General features: G+C 50.3%; 1 protein-coding gene across 1 annotated transcript; it reads right to left on the bottom strand.

Moving 5' to 3' along the window:
• Positions 1-227: 227 nt before the first annotated feature.
• Positions 228-4217, bottom strand: RGS16 (regulator of G protein signaling 16; the record flags this gene model as incomplete). The annotated part of the gene is made up of 5 exons (XM_079697522.1): positions 228-440; positions 1865-2031; positions 2319-2383; positions 3168-3278; positions 4174-4217. The coding sequence occupies 5 exons, from the start codon at positions 4215-4217 to the stop codon at positions 228-230; spliced, it is 600 nt and encodes a 199-aa protein (XP_079553648.1).
• Positions 4218-20872: the final 16655 nt, after the last annotated feature.

Here is a 20872-nt window from a genome sequence, read left to right as displayed (position 1 = left end):
TCCTCTTCAGCCCTTGGGCGCAGGTCCTAGAAGTGGGGGAACCCTCTCACGCACGCAATTCAGTCCCAGTCCCGCAGTGTCTGGAGGAGAGGGTGTCACCGGGTGGGCGTTTCCCTTCGCTGTCCTCTCTGGCTTTGCAGAACCCGCCCCCTCCCGCACGGGGGCGGAGCCTCAGCTATGGGTGACCCAACCTCTCTGCCCGGCTGGCCCCCTCCCAGCCCGGAGGCTCAGGTATGCGAGGGCTCGGACGCGGAGGCGGAGGCGGAGGCGGCCGTGGCTTGGGCAGCTAGGTCCAGATAAGCTGGGGATTTCAGGAAGCGCGGGTACGAGTCCTTCTCCATCAGGGTGCGCGTCTTCCCCTGAGCCACGTTGAAGCACATGGCCGTGGGCGTCCGCAGGTTCGTCCTGGTCAGCTCCCTGGTCTCGTGGTCTATGTTCACCTGTGGGAAGGAGGGCAAGCAGGTGGGTGCGTGGGCGTCAGGGCACGGGGTGGCAGAGGCAGGAGGCCAGCAGGCACGGGAGGACTGGCACGTGGGGCAGTGGAAGGAGCACTGGATTCCGAACACGGAACCGGGGGTCTCCAGAGTTGACCATCAACGCGCTTTTCAACTCTGAGCCTGTCCCCACCTCTGATCCAGTGTCTGTCCTCCAGTCTCTCAGAATGACCTAGGATATGTTGAGAATGGGTACAAATCCAACCTCTTTTCACCCATTCCACTGTAACAACCCGGGTTCAAGTCACCATCACCTCTCTCCTAGACTAGTGCCAGCGCCTGCTACCTGGTGTCTCTCTCTTCTCCCCTTAACCCCGGGCTCTATTCTCCACCCAGCAGCAGAGCAAGCCTTTTAAAACCCAAGTCAGTTTGCTAGCAGCTCTGTTGTTTCCCGTCACTCAGAGGAAAAGCCCAAGTGTGCAATGAGCCCACACGGCCACCTGGGCCGGCACCTGGCCATCTGCCACCTGTGTGACATCATCTCCCACTCTCTCTCCCTCACTCTCTGCTCCACATGGGCCCACTTGCTGGTCTGTGATCACAACAGGCACTCTCTGGGCTTTGCACTTTCCGTTTCCTGTGTTAAAATGTCCTTTCCTCCTTTTCAGGTCTCTGTTCACATGTCACCTTATCAAACAACCCACCCCTCACTTCCCTTTATAAATCGGAAAGACCTCACATCCTCCCACCCCATACTCTGGTATTCCCTTCCATATCCTGCTTTGTTTTTATCAGAGCACAGATCATTCCCTGACAATATTTACTTAATTGGTTATTGTCATCTTCTCCCACTGGGGTAGAGACTTTTTGTTCACTGCCATATCCTCAATGTCTATACTAGTGCCTTGCATGTAATTGATGCTCAACAAATCTTTATGGAATAAATAAAAGTGCTCAGAAAATAGAATATTGTACAGATACAAAAGCAAGGCATTACTACTCTCTCTCCACGAGGTGGCGCCATATTCTCTAGCAAACAGTGGAGGCCTGGGGGAAGGTTAAAAGGTTCACAGACCACAGACCTGAGGCAGGTCAACCAGGGGACTGAGCCAGGTTATCCTATGATGACCTGTCTCCCCAGTTGTGTAAGTGTTTTGAGCTCTAAAAAGGGCTTAGTTTACATAAGTGCATATGGACAGAAGCCCAAAAACCCCTGCCAACCCCTCCGGTCCCACTGGTGAGTATGAGGGTAACAGCAGGTAGGGGTGGCCCGGAGCCTGGCTTTATTGTCTCCAGCCTCCTGTGCCAAATGAGGCCACTCTATTTCTAAACTCGGCCCTTTCCTTGCTGGCCCCCCACCATCCCCAATTCTCAGTAGGGAAGGAGCAGGCAGGGTCTGCAGGATCCCTGGAATATGTCACGGCTCTGACCTCTTTGGGGGCTTCACTGCAGATGAATTCCTCAAAGATCCTGTGAGCCCGGGAGCCCAGCTTGGTAGCTGACCGGAGCTTCTTGAACTCCTCACAGGCCACCCAGAACTCCAGGTTCTCCTCGCTGAACTCTGTCTTCAGGAAGGCGTGGAAGGCGGCCACTCCATCTGGGGTTGCAGGGAGAGAGGAAGAGACTGGTCAGACAGCGGGACAGCCAGCCGGGAATAAAAGAAGAAAAGACAGCGATTGTAGTTAATGGTCTATTTTTAGGAGGTAATTTTCTCGAACAAGGACCTGCCTTTGTATTCTGAATAGAGGCTGGCACACTAGGGGATCTTTATTATTATTACTACTACTACTATTTTGCTCACGCTTTCAGCATCCTCAGGCTGGCTCCATGGCACATGGGTACACATGTGCCATCCACAGACAGACACAACAGGGTCCCACTCACTTTTACTGCTCAGCAGCAAGTCAAATGACTCTCTCCACCCCAGCACGTCTTCTGAGAAGTTTCTGCTAAAAAAAAAAAAAAAACGCAGGATTTTAATTTAAAAAAAAAAATCAACAAACTACTGCACAGCACAAATCCTAGCCAGAACGCTGATGGAAGTTGTATAATTCACACAATTGTATAATTGGATAATTATTGGAGCTGAGGCCTCAAACTCTTAGTTGGGGTTCAGGGAAATAGTTGTGTTTTCTAGAGGACAGCTCAGTAACCAGAAACCAAAGCAGGGACCTTCTGGCCCTCATTAAATACCTAAGACTGTCTTCACTGTCCAAAATTCTTTCTATTCCCCTGACTCTCAGAGCTTGTTTTGTATACTTTCTCAAGGAAATAAGGGTCTTATGAATAGAGATTATGTCTACCCATAACCCCAGAGCCTAACGCAGCGCCTGGCACAGTTGATGGTCGGTATAAAAGGGCTTCCAGGTAAAGTGCATGTCAGTGGAAGTAGTCACTAATTTAAAACCCACCAGTGGCCTTGGACCCTGCCCTTGCCCTGGTTGCACGTGCAATGACATCTCCAGGTGCGAGAGTCTGGTAACTAGACATTCAGGTCCTGGGTATCCTCATTTGTTGGTGGAATTAGAAGCCTGGAGCCATCCACCCAGTCACCCATGAGCCAGGCAGCCATAGCAGACCAGCTATGACCAGCTCCATTACAATCTCTAGGAAGAGGTCACCAACGTCCACGCTGGCATGTCCTAATTTCTCCTGGTATTTTCCTTCTCAGGACTCCTTTCCTGAATCTGGCTCCCTCCCACTAGGGGCCCCAGGCTGTTCAGCAGGACTTACCCCTCTTTGCTGTGTTTTCTGTCCCACTCGAACTTGCCAACACTCCCAGTACCGGAGCCCAGTTCTGACTTGTGAAGAAAGATCCCCAGCCGTGTCTTGAACTCTTTGGCTCTGGAAGACAAAGCACGAGCTTGTGAGGATTCTCCATTCGCTCAGCCAGGGCAGAGAGATTTATGAGGTCCCAGAAGAGCTCAGGTTAGTGTCACTCAAATTCCAGCCTTGAGGTTCCTGGGAACCCGTAACTGTTCCCAGGGCCTAAACGTTGCCTCTCTCAGCGGTATCATGAACCCAGAAACAATGAAAGCAATATTTAAGCTGTGCCTCGGTAGGTCTTATACTTTCTGGGTCTACAGTACCGCACACATGGGTTCTTTCCCACTTCAGTCACACTGATCCATCTTTGTGCCTGTTGATTAGCAGAAGGCAGCTCAGCACTCTCTTAGACTTGTCACAAATATTTCTGGAGCTATGTGGAAGCTGATTTCTGCCTTCATCTTTACTTTTTCCTTCCCAGCTCCAGGAAGGATTGGAGTGGGTGAGTAGCTCCCTGGGAAGCGGGCACATCCCTCACTTGGCGGGGGGGCTGCTGAAAAACACTTCCCTGCCTTTCCAGGGCCAGAGGAGGCCATGACCCTAGACCTATGACTTAGAATGAAAACCAAGTGCTTAAGAAACCGGGGAAGGCTCAGTTCTGCCTGGTGATGCCACCGTGGTTTTCCTGAAGCTGGGCCACCTGAGTAGAACTGCCACTTGTCGGAGGGTGGGGAATAGCAGTAAGCAGTGGTCCCTCTGCTTCCCTTTGCTTTGCCTTCTCCGTTCTCGTCGCCCATCCTTCTCTAAGACTCTAAGGGAGGCATCTGAGAACGTGGAACCAAGTTGATCTCTGCCTCTCGTCACTTGCGTCCCATTCTCCAGCCCACCCAGGTCTGCAAGCCTGCCGCCGCTGCACACCCTAAGGTTGGTGGGACTTCTTCTTCCTCCAGGCAGCTGGACAAGCTGCTCTTACCTCTCCAGGCAGGTGGTGGGGAAGGCGGACAGGGTCCGGCACATGACTGCGGGTGCAGGGCAGCACGTCGTGTGGAGGATGGTGACGGGCTCCAGCGGGCACTGCAGGGTTCGAGGAAGCAGAGCAGCTGCGGCCAGCGCCTGTCTGCGCAGATTGAGTTTACTCAACTGCTTGCGCCGAGCCAACGGCTTTTATTGCCTTGGAGGGGGCGGGGCGGGGCTGCGTGCCGCCGACCAATCGGAGAGCGGTACTGAGCGCGGGCGAAGGCGCAGGAGGGGTCTGGAGCTCGACGGGGCGGGGCGCCCTGCCCGGGATGCGCTGCTACCCTCGTGCAACCTTCACACCGCGGGGGTGCTCACGGGGCTAACCCCCTCCTCCTGGCGGACACCGGCGTGGGGAGGGAGAAGCGGCAGAGAAGTCACACGGAGATGAGAAGCGCACACCCAGTTTAGTAGGGGGGAGAAAAAAAAAAAAAAACACCTTCTGCCGCTAGTAAGAGCAGGAAACCAACTCAGCGGTGCCAGGAGGATTGGTGTTGGGGTGCCTCCTCGGGGAGGCACGCACGGTGTCGAGCACAGCCTGAGCCTGAGTCTGTTGGGTCCTGCAGGACCGGAGCACAGGATGCAAGCCAGGCAAGAGAGCATCATGGTTATACTGATAACTTCCATTTACTGTGCTCCTACCCAAATGGCCACGGGTCAACTAAGTAAGCCCTTTGTCATCATCACCTCCATTTTATAGATGAAGAAACAGTCAGAACGTTAGAGAGACTTGCCCAAGATCAGAGTTAGAAATAGCAGACAAGGGGTGGGGGTGGGGGTGGTGGCTGGCTTTATTGAGCATCTACTATGTACTTTTTTTACTAAGACTCGGGTTAAATAACTTGCTCAAAGTCACACAGTAAGTGTTTTGCCAGAAGTCAAATATGAATTTACCATGCTTTTTCACTGCCCCGTCCGCAGATTACAATCCCACCACCTCCGGAACTAATGAATGATCCTGCCTTTAAGCAGTTGCTAGCTAGTTCGGCGTCCTCATCTCTGAGATAAAGGTAATACATGCTCTGCCTCTCTCCTCACTTTCCCATCACAGCCTCCCCATTGCCCCTCACTTCCCTTTGGGATTGCTATTAAGAGGCTGCACTTGAGGTTAAGAGTGTGCCATCTAGGGATAGATTTCTCAGTTTCAAATCTGGGCTCCACCATTTACTGATGGGAGACATTAGGCGAGTTTCTCAACCTTTCCATGCCTCCGTTTCCTTGTCTCTAAAACGAAAACATGATGCGCTTATTTCATAAAGTTGTTGTGAGGACTAAAGAAATAGGCAGAGACTTGCTGGGGAGAGTTCTGGGAACTAAGAGGGTGTGAGGGAAGCAGGGTTGGGCAGAGGGAGGAAACGAATGCCCGACGCTGGTCCCAGGGGATGCTCTGGAGTGGGATGACGCTTCTGAGCAGACCTGCAGTGAAGCAATGGGCCGGGCTTCTGTATCCCACATCAATGGTTCATTGGACGGCCTAATTTTAACTTTTTTTTTTTTTTTTTTTTTGCGGTACGCGGGCCTCTCACTGCTGTGGCCCCTCCCGCCGCGGAGCACAGGCTCCGGACGCGCGGCCACGGCTCACGGGCCCAGCCGCTCCGTGGCATGTGGGATCCTCCCGGACCGGGGCACAAACCCGTGTCCCCTGCATCGGCAGGCGGACTTCCAACCACTGCGCCACCAGGGAAGCCCCACGGCCTAATTTTAAACGAGGCAATTCCCTCTGTCAAGGGCAACTCCCAGCAAGAGACGGCTGTGAGCCTACAGCAGCCAGCACCCTGGGGGATGAGGGCCTGGTCCCAAACGCAGATCTGGGAGACACACCACAGCACCTGTAGCCACACCTGGAAGGTGCTTGGGACAGTACTCAGCTCGTAGTCAGCGCTCAGTCAACCTTCGCTCTCGGGTTTACTTAGTAGGGTTACCGGGGTTGCTAGACACCAAGGAAAAGTAGCAAGTTTTTTTTTTGTGACTCTCGGAGTTTAGGTGTTTATTTCATGAGGGGCATTTAAGAGTTGCTGTTCCTCAGCGGGGACTGGAAGCAAGGGTCGGAAACCAGAGGCGAACAGGTTCCACCTGACAGAGCCCAGTGAGAAGTCCCAGAAAAGCTGGTCAGGGAAGGAAAGGGGAAAACCACAGAGGAGCAGACGGGAGGAAGGCCTGTGAGAGAGCCGTTGAGGCACCGCTATAGGAAAAGAGGCCCAAATCAGAACAATATGGGGGGTCTTTTGTCAGAGCAGATGCCCTTGTTAAGCCAGGGCCTGCAGAAGATGATCCAGTTAGTCAAAACCTAATACTCTCTGAAGCCAGAGCTGAACCCTCCCCAGCCTCCCGGGTGGTTAGTGGAACACAGGGACAGACGAGGCGGCAGCTCACACATTGGTAGCACCACCTTAGATGCCGCTTCCCACCTGCGCCCCGTCTCGCCCACCTTGGCTCTTGTTCTACTTTTCTCACAAGTCCAGGGCTGGATTGGCGTGGGGCAGGGCGATGGGCAAGGGTTGGGAGGGGGGCAACAGAAGGATGCCTTTTTGAACGTTTGCTTCTCAGCACAGCCCTTGGTCCACACGATGACTCAGCCCACCCGGCAGCATTAGCAGGCCCTTCTGCTGGAGGAGCTCGTCAGCTGGGATGAGGGTTGTCTTGTCACCTGCTGCTGCTCCTGCCCCAGTGCATATGCTTTTATTATGCAGCTGCCAAATGGGGACATGGGTGGTGTCCGAGACAGCTTTTCTCCAAGCAATAAAGGCAAGTTTATGGACGGATTGAACCCCCGGTCTTACCCTCAGTAGTACCACGTTGGAATCAGCCTGTACGTGGCCACATGACAACAATAATAGTGATTAGGCAGCAAACCTCCTCAAACCTTCCTGTCCTTTCTGCATTCCCTGTGAATAGGCCAGAGGAGCTTTTAAATTTCCATTCTGCAGACAACAAAACGGCAGTGCTAAAGGCACTTAGTTAAGTGCAATGGAGCTGAAAACAGCTGAACCCCGGGCTGAATCTCCAGATTCCTGAGCTAGTACTTTTTCATTTGACGAAGAAAGCGAACGAGACAAAGGAATTGATGCATGGTGCGCAGATGGGCAAATCCAAGAGCACAAAGCTCCCTGCTCAAGATGAAGAGCCCTCTCCGAGTTCAACCTGCCTCCCGGTTGCCATGGTTACCTCTTCAGCTTCCAGGCAGAAACTTTCTGAAGTTCACGGTTTACCCCAAATTCTCTTCCCAGCAGGTAAATCGGTTCGTGTCTACAATTGCAGTAATGACTCAACAGTTGCTGTCAATCCAGCAAGCTGAGCTTGCCTGTGAATCGTACTGGCTTTGACAGAACCTGACCTCATTTTTGCCCAGCGCTCCCATTGCAGCTGTGCTCTCTTTAGTGGAGAGTATGGGGACACAGCTCTGCAGGCTGGGTCATCTGGGGTCAGGATTCAACATCCCACAGTATCCCAGCCACATTGCCTTCCATCTCCTTCAGCCCCTCTGACCCCCCAGGACCACTTTTTCCACAGAGACTGAGGTCTAGACAGGACCTTTGTCTGCTGAAAACAGAGGAAATGAAAATACTTACTCGACTTTGGCACAGACGATCCCCACAGTAGTCTGGACCTTCCAAAGTCAGTCATCAATCTACTGATAAATATTTATTAAGAATTTACTATGGGGCTTCCCTGGTGGTACAGTGGTTAAGAATCCACCTGCCAATGCAGGGGACACGGGTTCGATCTCTGGTCCGGGAAGATCCAACATGCCACGGAGCAAGTAAGCCCCTGCACCACAGCTACTGAACCTAAGCGTTGGAGCCCACGAGCCACAACTACTGAAGCCTGTGTGCCACAACTACTGAAGCCTGCATGCCTAGAGCCCGTGCTCCGCAACAAAAGAAGCTACCGCAATGAGAAGCCCGCACACCACAACCAAGAGTAGCCCCGCTCTTCGCAACTAGAGAAAGCCCACGTGCAGCAACAAAGACCCAACGCAAACATAAATAAATAAATAAATAAATAAATAAATAAATAAATAAATAAAAGAAACATGACCCCAAAAAAGAGAATTAAAAAAAAAAAAAAAAAAAGAATGTACTATGTTCCCAAGTTGATGGGGAAACAACAGCTTTTAAGGCTCTTCTCTGACTGTAATGGCCTTATATTTCCTTCCAGATGAGGAAACAGAGGGGAGAGGGAGAGGTGATAGGAAATTATTTCCTAGTGTTGCAACAAGTGTCCAGGAAAGGGAGAGATCAGAGAGCGTTGGCAGTGTTTAAAAAAAAAAAAAAAAAAAAACAGGAGTGAGAGAGGTTCGAGCACCATGGAAGGTCAGAATATGCAGGGCATGTGGGAGGAAGCACGCCTCGGTGGGACAAACAACTAGGAAATGCCTGTTGTAGTTTGGGGGTACATCAAAGATGCACAAAGATTTAGGAATTCCTTACATACAGGCAGAGGCGCTTAAGCTGGCAGTGTGCGCACTTGGATGCCACTTTTAGGTTTAGAAGCACAAAAACAGCAGGGGCAGCACATATCCTAAGACGTCTACATGAGAAGGGAGAGATCACCTCCAGCAGACGTGAAATAGACAGTCTCTGGGGGTCAGTTCCCTGCTGCATCATGACAAGAACTGTGGGTATTCTCCCTTCCTGGGCAGGGGAAGTTGACAGAGTTCAGCCTGGGTGCAAGAAACGACTGTTTTCCCCTGATTATCCTTTAGGGCATTGGGTGCAGCTCACTTTGATGGCTCAGCTCTGATTTCTCCTCTTCCCTCCCCTCCTTCCCTCTGAGCAGAGTTTTGAGGGGATGGGAGGCCTGCTTCTCTCTACCCAACTGGACCAATGGACCCCTAGCCTCCAAGGAGGGCAGTCCCAGCCACCTGGGAGAGGCTGAAACTCTTCAGCAGCACCTATGGCTAGTAGGATCATGTCTAGTCTCCTCTACATGGCACCTAATGCACTAATCAACTGATCTCACATCCTTCACCTCACACCCTAACACCCAGCCAACCTCAGCAGCTGCAGGTTACCCCAGGCACCAAGCTGCCTGCACCAACAAGCCCTGAGCATGAGGTTCTCTAGGCTTGAAGGACCCTCCAATCCCAGTTCTACTCATTTTATTTTTATTTTTTTATTTTATTTTATTTTATTTTTGCGGTATGCGGGCCTCTCACTGTTGTGGCCTCTCCCGTTGCGGAGCACAGGCTCCAGACGCGCAGGCCCAGCGGCCATGGCTCACGGGCCCAGCCGCTCCGCGGCATGTGGGATCCTCCCGGACCGGGGCACGAACCCGTGTCCCCTGCATCGGCAGGCGGACTCTCAACCACTGCGCCACCAGGGAAGCCCCGAGTTCTACTCATTTTAAAAGATATTTTCAATAAACTAATTTATATATATTGAGATATAGTTTGCATATAATGAATGCACAGATCTTAAGTATACAGCTCGATGAGTTTTGATAAATGTAGACATCCATGTAACCATGGCATACACCATGCCAGCTTGCTGGGTGGCATTTTAATCAAGAGCCAATCAAGCTACGGAATACTTCTGTCACCCTAGAAAACTTCATGCTCCCTCCAGCCAGCCTCCCCGCCACACCCTATCAGAGGCAACCACTAGTCTGAGTCCTAGAACCATAGGACTCACACTGAATCCTGAGTTTGTTTTCTACATATTTTTGAGGCCTGGCGCAAGTGCTCTCTCATCCCTGGAACTTGTTCCTGCCTATGTTACCCTGAACTCAGAATTGATTCCCAATCTGTTTGCTCTGTGAGCTCCTGCAGGTCAGGGACCATTGCCTTGGTCCTCTTTTTATCTTCAGCCCCTAGCACCATGCCCAGTTTGGTGTGTATTCTATAAATGTTGGCTGGCAGGCTGGCTTCTGTTTCAACACAAATCTTAATAGCTATGAACACTAACTGTGTGCCAGGCTCTGTTCTGTGTGCTGTTTTCCCCTGAATTATCTTTCAGTTCTCACTATTACCCCATAAGGCGGGTTCTATCTTGTCCTCATTTTACATTTGAGTAAACTCTGGCAGGGATTGGTTAAGTAACTTGCCTGTGATCACACAGCTAGTGAGTGGTCAAGCTGGGTTTTGATCTCAGTCTAATTCCAGAGCCTGTGTTGCTAACATACACCATGCCAGTTTGCTGTATGGTGTTTTCTAGAACTCAGAGTTTGCTCACTATGAGAAGAACGAAGCATAAGCTTGGGAAGGACGTTGCACCTCATCCTCTGTCTTCTGTAGTTTTCCTTCCTGTATCCCCCCGACCCCGACCCCTCTTCTTTGCTCACCCCATCCCTCTGCGGCCATTCACGTTTCCCACTTTCTGTCTTTGCCCTCAGCTGTGTGTCGTCACTGGCTCTGGACTTGTCTGCTTCTTCTGTCTCTTGTGTATGCAATTCCCACACGTGGCTGCCGAGAGCTCCTTTCGCTGCTAAAATCCCTTGGTTAATGTCTGGGCTTTTATTATCTTTTCAGGAAAACTCAATTCAGCTGCTTTGCCGCGCCCCCCTTCCCAGCTGTGCTTCCCAAGCCCTCTTTGCTCATGGAGGATCCTGGTTCCCACCTTGGAAAGAGCCCAGGGGCAGCTTTCAAGGGAGCCAGAGCTCCAGTTCCCAAAGCCTTTGGGATGTGTGGGCCCTGGAAACATGTGTTCCTCTTCATCCTCTTGCTGGTAGATGGAGCCTCTGGGGTTAATGCTTTCTCCGCTGCATGCGGGCCGTGGCCCTTCACAGGCCCTGTGCTTGGTGTTTTGTGGTCTCCCCCATGCAGGTGGCCTTGCCTGCCTGGCTGTGATGGTCTGCTTTACCCCACACCCCAACCAGACTGCCTGCCTTGAATCCTGAATTCTCCCAGTGTCCAGGGTCCCCCTGCAGCGTGCTACCTCAGCTTTCACTTGCATGTGCTCGCATATTGATTCATTCCCTAAAGTATCAACGAAATCAGTGGCAATAAATCAGCCCCCCCCCACCCTAATACTGCCAATTCCAAAAGAGGAGGGTTACCTAAGCGCCCTGGGTTTCTGTCTTCCTCTGTTTCAACCTCCCTCCCCATCCCCTTTTTCACTTCTTTTGTCACGAATGTCATTTTTCTGAGAGCATCTCACTTCTACTCACTGAGTCTTGGAAACAAAGTTTGTAAAAATCTGGATTGTTCTCATTTAATAATCTTCCAAGGCCCTGAGAAGCCCCTGTAGAATGAAAGATTAGAGGGGGCAAAAGAGTGAGGCCTGGGATTTGCAAACGACTGAAAGGTGAAACTTACATTTCCAATTCCCTGTTCTTTCCTGGACTGAGGAGTGAAGACTTTTGGATTCCAGATCTGGGACGTGAGGCAGGTATTGCCTGCCGGCTTGTGTCTCACTCCAGGCAGGAAAGAGGCACTGGGGGAATCTAACAGACGCCACCCCCTGGTTGGGGAGGAGAGGGGGCTTCTGACCAACTCACTCCCTCTACCATATGCACCGGCCGGGGCAGCCACCAACACTGATAGGCAATGCTCTGGGCAAGGAGAAGGCCCCCTGCTCTCTGGGAAGCAAATGGCCTAACTGAAACATTGTTTTACTCTCAAACCACGTGGCTGGGAGGGGGGTGGCGGACAGGGGACTGAAAGGCCCTCAGAGACGGAAACCTCTGCAAGCAGCATTTTAAATCCCAGCCCGCCCACCTTCATTTCTTAGGAAAGCTCAGCACACCAGTCCATCCCTGGTTCTAGAGACACTTCGTGTGCTCTCCTCGGTTGGAAAGCTGCCTTTGAGATGTAGGTGCTCACCTGGGCAGGTCTGAAATGGCTTCAGGGTGGCCTGGAACCTGGAATTTGTACCTAGCTCAGTGTCGGGCATAATATAGATAGTCATGAAATATTGGATGAGGAAAGAAGGAGTGCGTCCCACTGGACACGGTGGATGTCATTGGAGAGCCATTGTCAGCTCAGCCTCTCCAGGCTCCTTGGGATCGCAGACACTCTTGGCTGAACTTCAACCTGATGACTTTCTGGAATTCGGTCACAGACAGGCTGCCTTACGCAATGAAATTTATTATTATGCACCTCCCTCACATGGCCCCCACTGGGGCTGGTGGAGTCCCCCAGTGCAGGCAAGCCGGCACAAAGCCAGGGAAAGTCTGGCACACATCCGTCATTCCAGAGCCCAGCTCGAGTTGGAAACAGGGCACCAAACACACACAGAACTGTGCCACTTCGTCCCATCTCTCTGAAGGTCTTCAGTAAGGAGAGCTCCTGGCACACCTTGCCGCCTTTCCCCCTCTCCTAGGTATTCCAGAGACGCAGGTGCTAGGGAGATGCTGTGTTTGGTAGTAAGAACAGATTTCAGCTGCTTGCAGCTGGCTAACACCTGGCCCTGCTCTAGACCTTGTCTTGGAGGAAGGGACATGCCATTTGCAGGGCCCCCATGACCCAACACTGAGCTCAGTGCTTTCCAGATGGAGAAACCGACAGCGTGGGTAAGTAATCTACCCACAGTGACACACTCAGTGAACAGAGGTGCCAAGATTGAAACCCAGTTCTGTCCAGCAGATCCGGACGCAGGGCTGCTCAATGCCCCGCCCTCTTGACTCTGAGCAGCATTCCCCCTGGCCCCTGGCTGCTACTTCAGGCCATTTCTCCCCGCTGCCCTAGATAGGGATATATGTAGGTGCTTACACAGGCCGCAGATGACACACGAGGACTGCTCACACAGCAAGCCCCGGCATGTGAACGTCTCACACACGTGCAGAGATGTCAAGTCACAGCCACAGGAGTTGTTTGCCATCTCCTGGGAGTTTGGGACCTGCCCTGTTTTGAGTCACAGTCCACGAACCCCCATTTCTATAGGGAGAGAATAGGAGCGGGTGGGGAGGGTTGAAGGAGGGGCACAGAGGAAAAGCAATCTTGTGGGAAAGCAGGAGGCTTGACAAAGCATCAACCCTAGCTGTTCCTCCGTAACAAGTTGGGAGGAAACGTGCCTCCTTACGCTGTGCCCGCAGCTCCCCGAGCGAAGGGAGGAACGTGGCCGGCTGTCTGAGCCACGGGAGGCTGGGGCCGACAGAGCTGGGGTGGGAGGGAAGGGGGCGGGGGGAGCCATGGGAACAGATGATCCTTTCACAAGCTCCCCGGCCATCAGCTCCTGACATAGCAGATGTCCTAGAAACAGGCCCAGGTGGACAGAGGGAAGAGCGCAGCGGGAGGCTGCGTGATGTTTTGCCGAGAAAGAAATTAGCTCTGCCTAATGGGCCCCGGACATCTGGACAGGGGAGACACGCGCTGGGCTGTGTGGCTGAGCCCCGGCGAGCCACTCCCTCTCCACTCACCACGTGGCTGTGCTGCTCCGGTGTGGGCTACAGGAGAACCTGTTGGATCCGAATCCCCAGGCTTCCCGAACCCCCGGGCGGCAGCAATGGTGATGACAATTGCTACGTGAAGCGAGCATTCTCTGTGCTCCACATTTATGGTTCTTCTCATCTCATCTCATCCTCACGCTAACCTCTGCGGAAGGTATGCCTACTATTGTGGCTTTACAGATGGGGAAACCGAGGCATAGAGAGGCTAACTGAAGAAGGGACAAGAGGGCAGAGCCCTGGTTTGATACCGGGTCGTCTGATGCCGGCACCCACGCAGTGAGCCACGTACTGTGTAGACAGCCCCCTCCTCGCCCCCTCCTCGCCCCCTCCAGAGTTGCAGAAAGCTCTTTCCTGCCCTGGGTTCCAAACACTCACAGCCGCACCTCTAAGAGGATTTGAGAGTTGAAGGTTTACCTTCCTTCTCTTTTAATTCAGTCTGGTCTTCCCTTCTTGGGAACAGGAACAGGGCTTTCAGCTTCCAAGGCTCAGTTCAGGAGGAGCCAGCCCTTCAATCCCGGCAGCTTTTGACCCTGGAGCCACACTCATCACCTAGAACATCCATCCACTCTAAGAATGGTACTTTCGGGACTTCCCCTACAGTCCGGTGGTTAAGACTTTGCCTTCTGTGCTTCCCTGGTGGCGCAGTGGTTGAGAGTCCGCCTGCCGATGCAGGGGACACGGGTTCGTGCCCCGGTCCGGGAAGATCCCACATGCCGCAGAGCGGCTGGGCCCGTGAGCCATGGCCACTGAGCCTGCGCGTCCGGAGCCTGTGCTCCGCAACGGGAGAGGCCACAACGGTGAGAGGCCCGCGTACCGCAAAAAAAAAAAAAAAAAAAAAAAAATTGGGAGACAAGGGCCTACTGTATAGCACAGGCAACTATAGTCAATATCTTGTAATAACCTATCATGGTAAAAAATCTGAAAAAAATGTATATATATTCTTTATGTATATATAACTGAATCACTTTGCTGTACACCTGAAACTAACACAACATTGTAAATCAACTACACTTCAACAAAAACATTTTTTTAAGTTGCGGGAAAAACCACCTCATCTGTGATTTGTCCTCATTGGCCCCAACAAAGTGTTTGTTTGTTTGTTTGTTTATTGGCTGCGCAGCTTGTGGGATCTTAGTTTCCTGAACAGGGATTAAACCCTCGCCCTCAGCAGTGAAAGCGTGGAGTCCTAACCACGGGGGTGCCAGGGAATTCCCCCCAACAAAGTGAATTACCCCTTTCATTGTGTTCCCTAAACATTCTGTGTTTGCCAACAACACAGCACTTTACTACATTTTATTCTAATTTTGCAGTTAACAACTTTCTCTTCTGCAAATTGTGAACCTGCAAAAGCACAGTAGTTGCACACAGCAGGCACACAATAACTGTTCATTTGCATGAATGAATGTCCTCTCCTGTGAGGTTGAGAAGCAATAAGCCATAGGAACAGGAAGTCTTGGGAATTACCATAGACCAGCCCCCGGGCTACGTTCTCTATCACATGGATGCTGACAAGCACGGGAAGGCACCTTGGCATGGGGAAAGATAATAAATGGCTGTTTACTGAACGGCAGAAAACAGTTTAAAACTCAGGAGATCTAGCCTCTGTGACCAGTTCCGTGACTAATCAGCTGTGTGACCGTGGGCAATGACCAACCTCTCTGTGCCTCTGTTTGGGAAAGTGTGTGACTGTGCTCTGAGAAGTCTAAGATTTACACAAATAATGCGGTACTCTCCTCATTTCTGTTATTAAAATGAACAAGACTTTTTTGTCGTGGCCAGGACCAGTGAAGAATTCTGAGTCACTCTGTCTGGGGCTGGAGGGCGGTGCTTCGCTTCATTGAGGGATGGGAATTTCCACCCAGCTGGAAGGAATGAGCCACTGTGGCTTGGGCCTCATCTTTTCCCACCCCCGCTTTCCCTTTCCTCTGACCAATTGACAAGTTCTGGGAAACAGACAGAACTAGGAATCTTAAAATAGAGCAGCAAACATCTGGGCTCGTAGCCCCAGGCTCGGTTGCACCATCAGGGGACTTTGGCAGCAGACACCGAGAAATGGATGGCTCACGTGGCATCCAGCCCTCTGCGCTGGAAGAGCCAAGACCATGGAAAAAGTAACACACTAAAAAAAAAAAAAAAAAAAGTAACACACTGGTTCTGGAGAAAAGCAGTCATCCAGGAATGTGATGTTTCAGGTGGCTGCCCTGCCACAGCCTGTCTGGGTGAAAGGCTCTGCCCCGATGTTCCTGTATCATCCAAGGCCTGGGGATCCCAAAAGGAGCAGCTCTTCCTAGAAGCAGTGGCTGTCCCACTAGCCCCAGCAGGCTGGGGAAGGACAGTGAGAGGCCTCTGAGGAAGGAGACAGCGGGCCAAGACTCAGTGGTTCAGAGAAGCTTGGCTTCCCAGGCTCTGAGCACCCAGGTTTGGGATGCTTATGTAACAAAACAGGGGCAGCATGAAATACTCAAAAGATGAGAGCACGTCGAAGACTGGGCCCTTGGTTCTGGACCCCAAATTTCAATCTGATAAACTCAGCCTAACCCTAGGAAAGGGGTTCTCCACTGAGAGTGAAGGTTAAAGCAATGGGACAAAGATCATCAAATCCTGAAAAGCAGCTGCCTTCTTATTTGGATTTCTCCTAAGTCCATCCATGAACACTGTGTGCCGGGCACTCTTCTCATATGTGCCCTCATTTAATCCTCACAACAACTGTACACAGGAACTGTTATTATCCCTGCTTTACTGTTAGGGAAGCCAAGACACATGGAGGTCTGAAATCTCACAGTGGCAATGCCATGGTTCAGACCCAGGCAGGCTGGCCCCGGCGTCTGTGGGCATAGCCAGGATGCTGTGCCAAACAGCTTCCAGGAGCCTGGCTGTGGATGGACCCCAGAGGACGGCAGATGAAGCCCTCAGGCAGCTTACATCCGGAAGGGGAAGAGAAATAAGGAACAAGCATCAAATTGGTAAAATAATGATGAACAGTGACGAAAGCAATAAAGGAAACAGTGAGCAAAGGGGGACCTACTTTAAGTAAGGTGGTCGGAAAGATGTCCTGGTCAAGTTTCTGTTGCTAAGGATGGAAATGGACTGTCTCTGACTTAAAGAGAAAAAAATTATTGAAGGGAGTTTGGGGTAGCCTACAGAATTTTCAGGGAGTCCCCGAACACAGACAAGAACAAAGGGAGGCTCGGTGGCCGAATATCCCTCCACAGAACCACTCTGATGAGCACCAACAAGGTGCCACGGCTGAAGGCTAGATGTCTCAGCCCGCTCCACAGCCAGCGCTGGAACTCCCCAGAACCCCCCTGCTGGCTCCGCTGCCCCTGGAAACCAGAGGCTACGGCCACCACTAACCTCAAAGTGGAGTCTCCCCCACCCCATTTCTTTGCATCACCAGCTCCTGACTCAAGAGTCCCAGATGAGGGTACCTAACTGGCACCCTGCTGCTTCTGATGCAAAATTCCAAGCTGTGCTGGGCAGATACAGGCAGCTTCTGGCACCGGTCCAATTGCTGCTGAGTATGCAGACCTGAGCTTAGGGCTGACTATCCATCCACTCTTTATTGAAGTCCGCCCCCCTCCAAACACACTTTGGCTGATGGCAGCCTTTCTCTTTCCTCTTGATGGGATTTCAGCCTCTCTTCCAATAAAAATAATAGCTACTAATTTGGAGTGCCTATTATATGCAAATCCTTTACAGACATCATCTCTCGGGCTTACTACCTCTTTGCAAGGTAAAATAGATAGCTGGTGGGAAGCAGCCGCATAGCTGCATAGGGAGATCAGCTCGGTGCTTTGTGACCATCTAGAGGGGTGGGATATAAAGGGTGGGAGGGAGACGCAAGCGGGAGGGGATATATGTATATGTATAGCTGATTCACTTTGTTATACAGCAGAAACTAACACAACATTGTAAAGCAATTATAGTCCAATAAAGATGTTAAAAATAATAATAATAAAAATAAATAAATGTACCAGCGAAGCTCACCATGAATGGACTCACAAGGGAAATCATCTTATAAAGTGAAAAAAAAGAGTTTTTTGATAAGAAAGATCATCCCCAAAGACATTCGTATTGTGAACTGGATTTTTTCTTCTTAGTTTTTATTCATCAGATTGCATGTATATACTTAGAGGTGTGGTAATAAATCAGTACTTTTAAAATGGGTAATTTGGTTAAATTAATTAATCTGGAGAGAGAAAGAGAGAGGCAATGACAGTGAAATGAATTTCTTGCTCTTTTTGTTACTGGTTACTCGTGGGCCACCCAGCTGGCCATTCAGGACTCAGTTTCTCTCTTTGAAATACAGAGCACGGAGTTTTTTGTATATTTCATGAGGCTCTCATGAGATTTTAATGAAGCTCTCTGGTTAAGGCCCTTTGAGATGAGCACAAAGTATTATTCTAACACAACTGCATACATCTAAGAGAGCAGCATCTCACCTATGGGTATGATGAACAGGTTGCTGCCACTCCTAGCTAAGTGCTCTCCCCTGGGCCAGGTTTCTATTTTCCCAAAGTGCTGAGTCATCCCTAGCAAGGAGGGCTGGCATTGCATCATCGACACTCTTCCCCAAGGCCCAACAAGACAGGCAAAACAGCTGTAAAGTTGAAGACCCAATCTCAGTCTGCTGCTAGAAATCTGCACAGCAGTACTTCCCCTGGCCATAGACAGCGGCCGTGTTAGGTGTGAATCAAACACGCAAACCTCTGGAGATTTGTCTTTCACTTCCCCAAGACAAAACTTAGCAGAATAAATGAAAATATGGTGACACATTGCCTCAGCCCTGGGGCTCTCAGGGAGGTGAGGGAGGGGAGGGAGGGAGGGTTGTTTCTCACCAATGCTCAGGAGGGAGCCCAGTCCCCATCACCGCCCTCTTGTGTGCCTCCATGCCCTGCCACCATCTCTCTTCTCCACCCTGTCTTTCTGGAACTGTCAGACTCTAAGAAGTCGGGCTGGCCCCCAGCTGCACCTGACACCTGTTTGGGACTGCGATTACATCTCCAGAGGCACTGAGGCTCTGCCTGGAGAGTTCTGGGCAGGAATTGGACTGGAAATGAGCCCAATGGTTCCCTCATCTCTCCCCCGATCACTTGAGTTAGGAACCCAGTCCGTATGTGTTTGCATGTGTACATGTGTGCACACACATGTGTGATTCCTAAGCTAAAGGATTGACATTCTCTCCAAATATGTCAGCAGTTTCAGCTGCATTGATCTGACTTTCCCATTGGAGGGTTGGCGATTCCCTGATGATATATGAGTGGGATGGTACAGGGTAGAATCATTCTTTAGCTTCCTCCGATGATGGATTCAGGTTAGACTTACTATGAGAGGCTGAGGGATGCCAGGGAGCCAACAGAAGCCTATCCAGAACTCCTGCATTTGGGGTCTAGGAATTTATTTTATGTCATCATTATGTGGTACACTTGGTGTTGATTTATCTGCAAATGTACACATACCAGCTGTGAATCCATGTCCTCAACCTACTATTTTCTTTTTTTTTTTTTACTATTTTCTTTATTTCCTATAGGTTAACCTAATTATTTCTCAATTTGAGCACCCATTCTGCAAACTGCTAGAGAAGCAAAAACAAAACAAGAAATCAGACCTACCTAGGTACCTCTCCATGAAATGTTACCAGGGTGATAAGGCTTCATACAACACTGAGGCATCAGGTAGTGGGAGTGAGTGGCCCTCTTTTGTCCTTGGTCCTCTGTCCACTCAGGTTTTTCCTCAGACAGCCACAATCCCCATCCACAGTCAGGTCCAGCAGCAGCTGCTGCTTCGTAACTTCTCTTGCTGAACAGCAACCTTTGGAAGTACTGTCTATGGACCCCTTGCCCTCCCGGCCATGACTCTCAGGGTCTTGCTGCCTCCCTGGGGACACCCGTGGAGAACAGGTCCCAGGCCTCCTCTGCTTTGATGACCCAGCAGCTGTTTATTCTTTCCTGGCCCAGCCCCAGGGGAATCACTTTCCAATGGAGAGGTCAGAGTGCTCCAGAGAGGAGACTTACAGATGCTGACATTTGGGGTTTCCCACAGAAAAAGCCCCACTTACGCACGTAGAGCTTTTAGTCACATTCTTAGTGCTTCACTCTTAAATGTGAGGGAAAAACCAAGGATCACCAGACCTTAGAGCAAAGTCTCAAACATGAAAGAGAGAGACTAAAACAAATAATAACATGGAACCTGGGAGAAACAGAAACAATGCAGGGAATGGAAGAAAAAGTAAACAAAACAAAACAAAACCCATCATTAATATCCTCAGACAAGTAGGAGAAAATATTGCATCAGGAAGTAAGAACTGAATTTTGCTTTCTGAGGACTAATCAGAGAAAAAAATACAAGCTCTTGGCAATCAAAACTACAAGAGCAAAACAAACAAACAAAAACAACCAACAGAAGTGTCCAAAGGCAATGTTGAGGAAATCTCCCAGAAAGTAGGAAAAAAGATAAAGCAAAGGACAATAAAAAAAGTGAATAAGACCATTAGGGGATAAAACCAAGGAGTGTCATTTCTAACTAATAGGACTGCCAGAAAAAAAAAAAAAAAAAAACAGAGAAGACAATGGGGAAGAAATCATCAAAGAAATAATATAAGCAAACCATCCCCAAATTGAAGCATGAGTCTTCTCCAAATTGGCAAGGCCTACTACATGCTCACATGAATGGAAAAAGCCCCACATCATTGTAAATTCAGAACGCTGAAACAAACAAAAAAGATCCTATAAGTTGAGAAACCAGGGTGAGGGAGACCACAAATGATACACGGGAATCAAAATAATCCTTCTTCTTAACAGCAACATTGAAAACGGAAAACAAGAGTAGCGCCTCCAAAGTTCTAAGTGAAAACAATTTTCAACCTGGAATTCTGTACCACTCAAATCAAAGGTGAGCAGAGATGAGATTTTTAGTAAAAAAAGTTTCCAAAAATTATCTCCCATGCACCCTTTCTTAGAAAGCTACTACCAGAAAGTGTGCTTTATTGAAACAAAAACAAGAAAATAAGAAGAGAGAGGATGGGCTGGGAGACGGGAATTAGGAGACGAGAGAGGTGAAAGGAATTCCCGGGGAGTCAGCAAAGGAAAGGGCCACAACATCTAAATGGCAGACTGAGACAGCAACTGTTCCCTACTAAGGGGGTCAGAGGACTCCAGGAGAGACATCTGGGGTTGTGAAGTGGGCTGTGGGGATTATCTGACAGACTGGACAATGTGGAGGTGTCATTGGGCAGTGTTTTACAGCTGTGGGAGCACGTGGGAAGATGTAACCAGGTGTTGATAGAACACTAAACAGATGAAAATTAGAGGCAATTATTAATCCCAGGGGGA

The sequence above is a fragment of the Hyperoodon ampullatus genome, assembly GCF_949752795.1.
Source record: "Hyperoodon ampullatus genome assembly, chromosome: 2".
Lineage (NCBI taxonomy): Eukaryota > Metazoa > Chordata > Mammalia > Artiodactyla > Ziphiidae > Hyperoodon > Hyperoodon ampullatus.
Note: the sequence above shows the minus strand (reverse complement) of the source record. Positions and strands in the feature narration are given on the sequence as shown.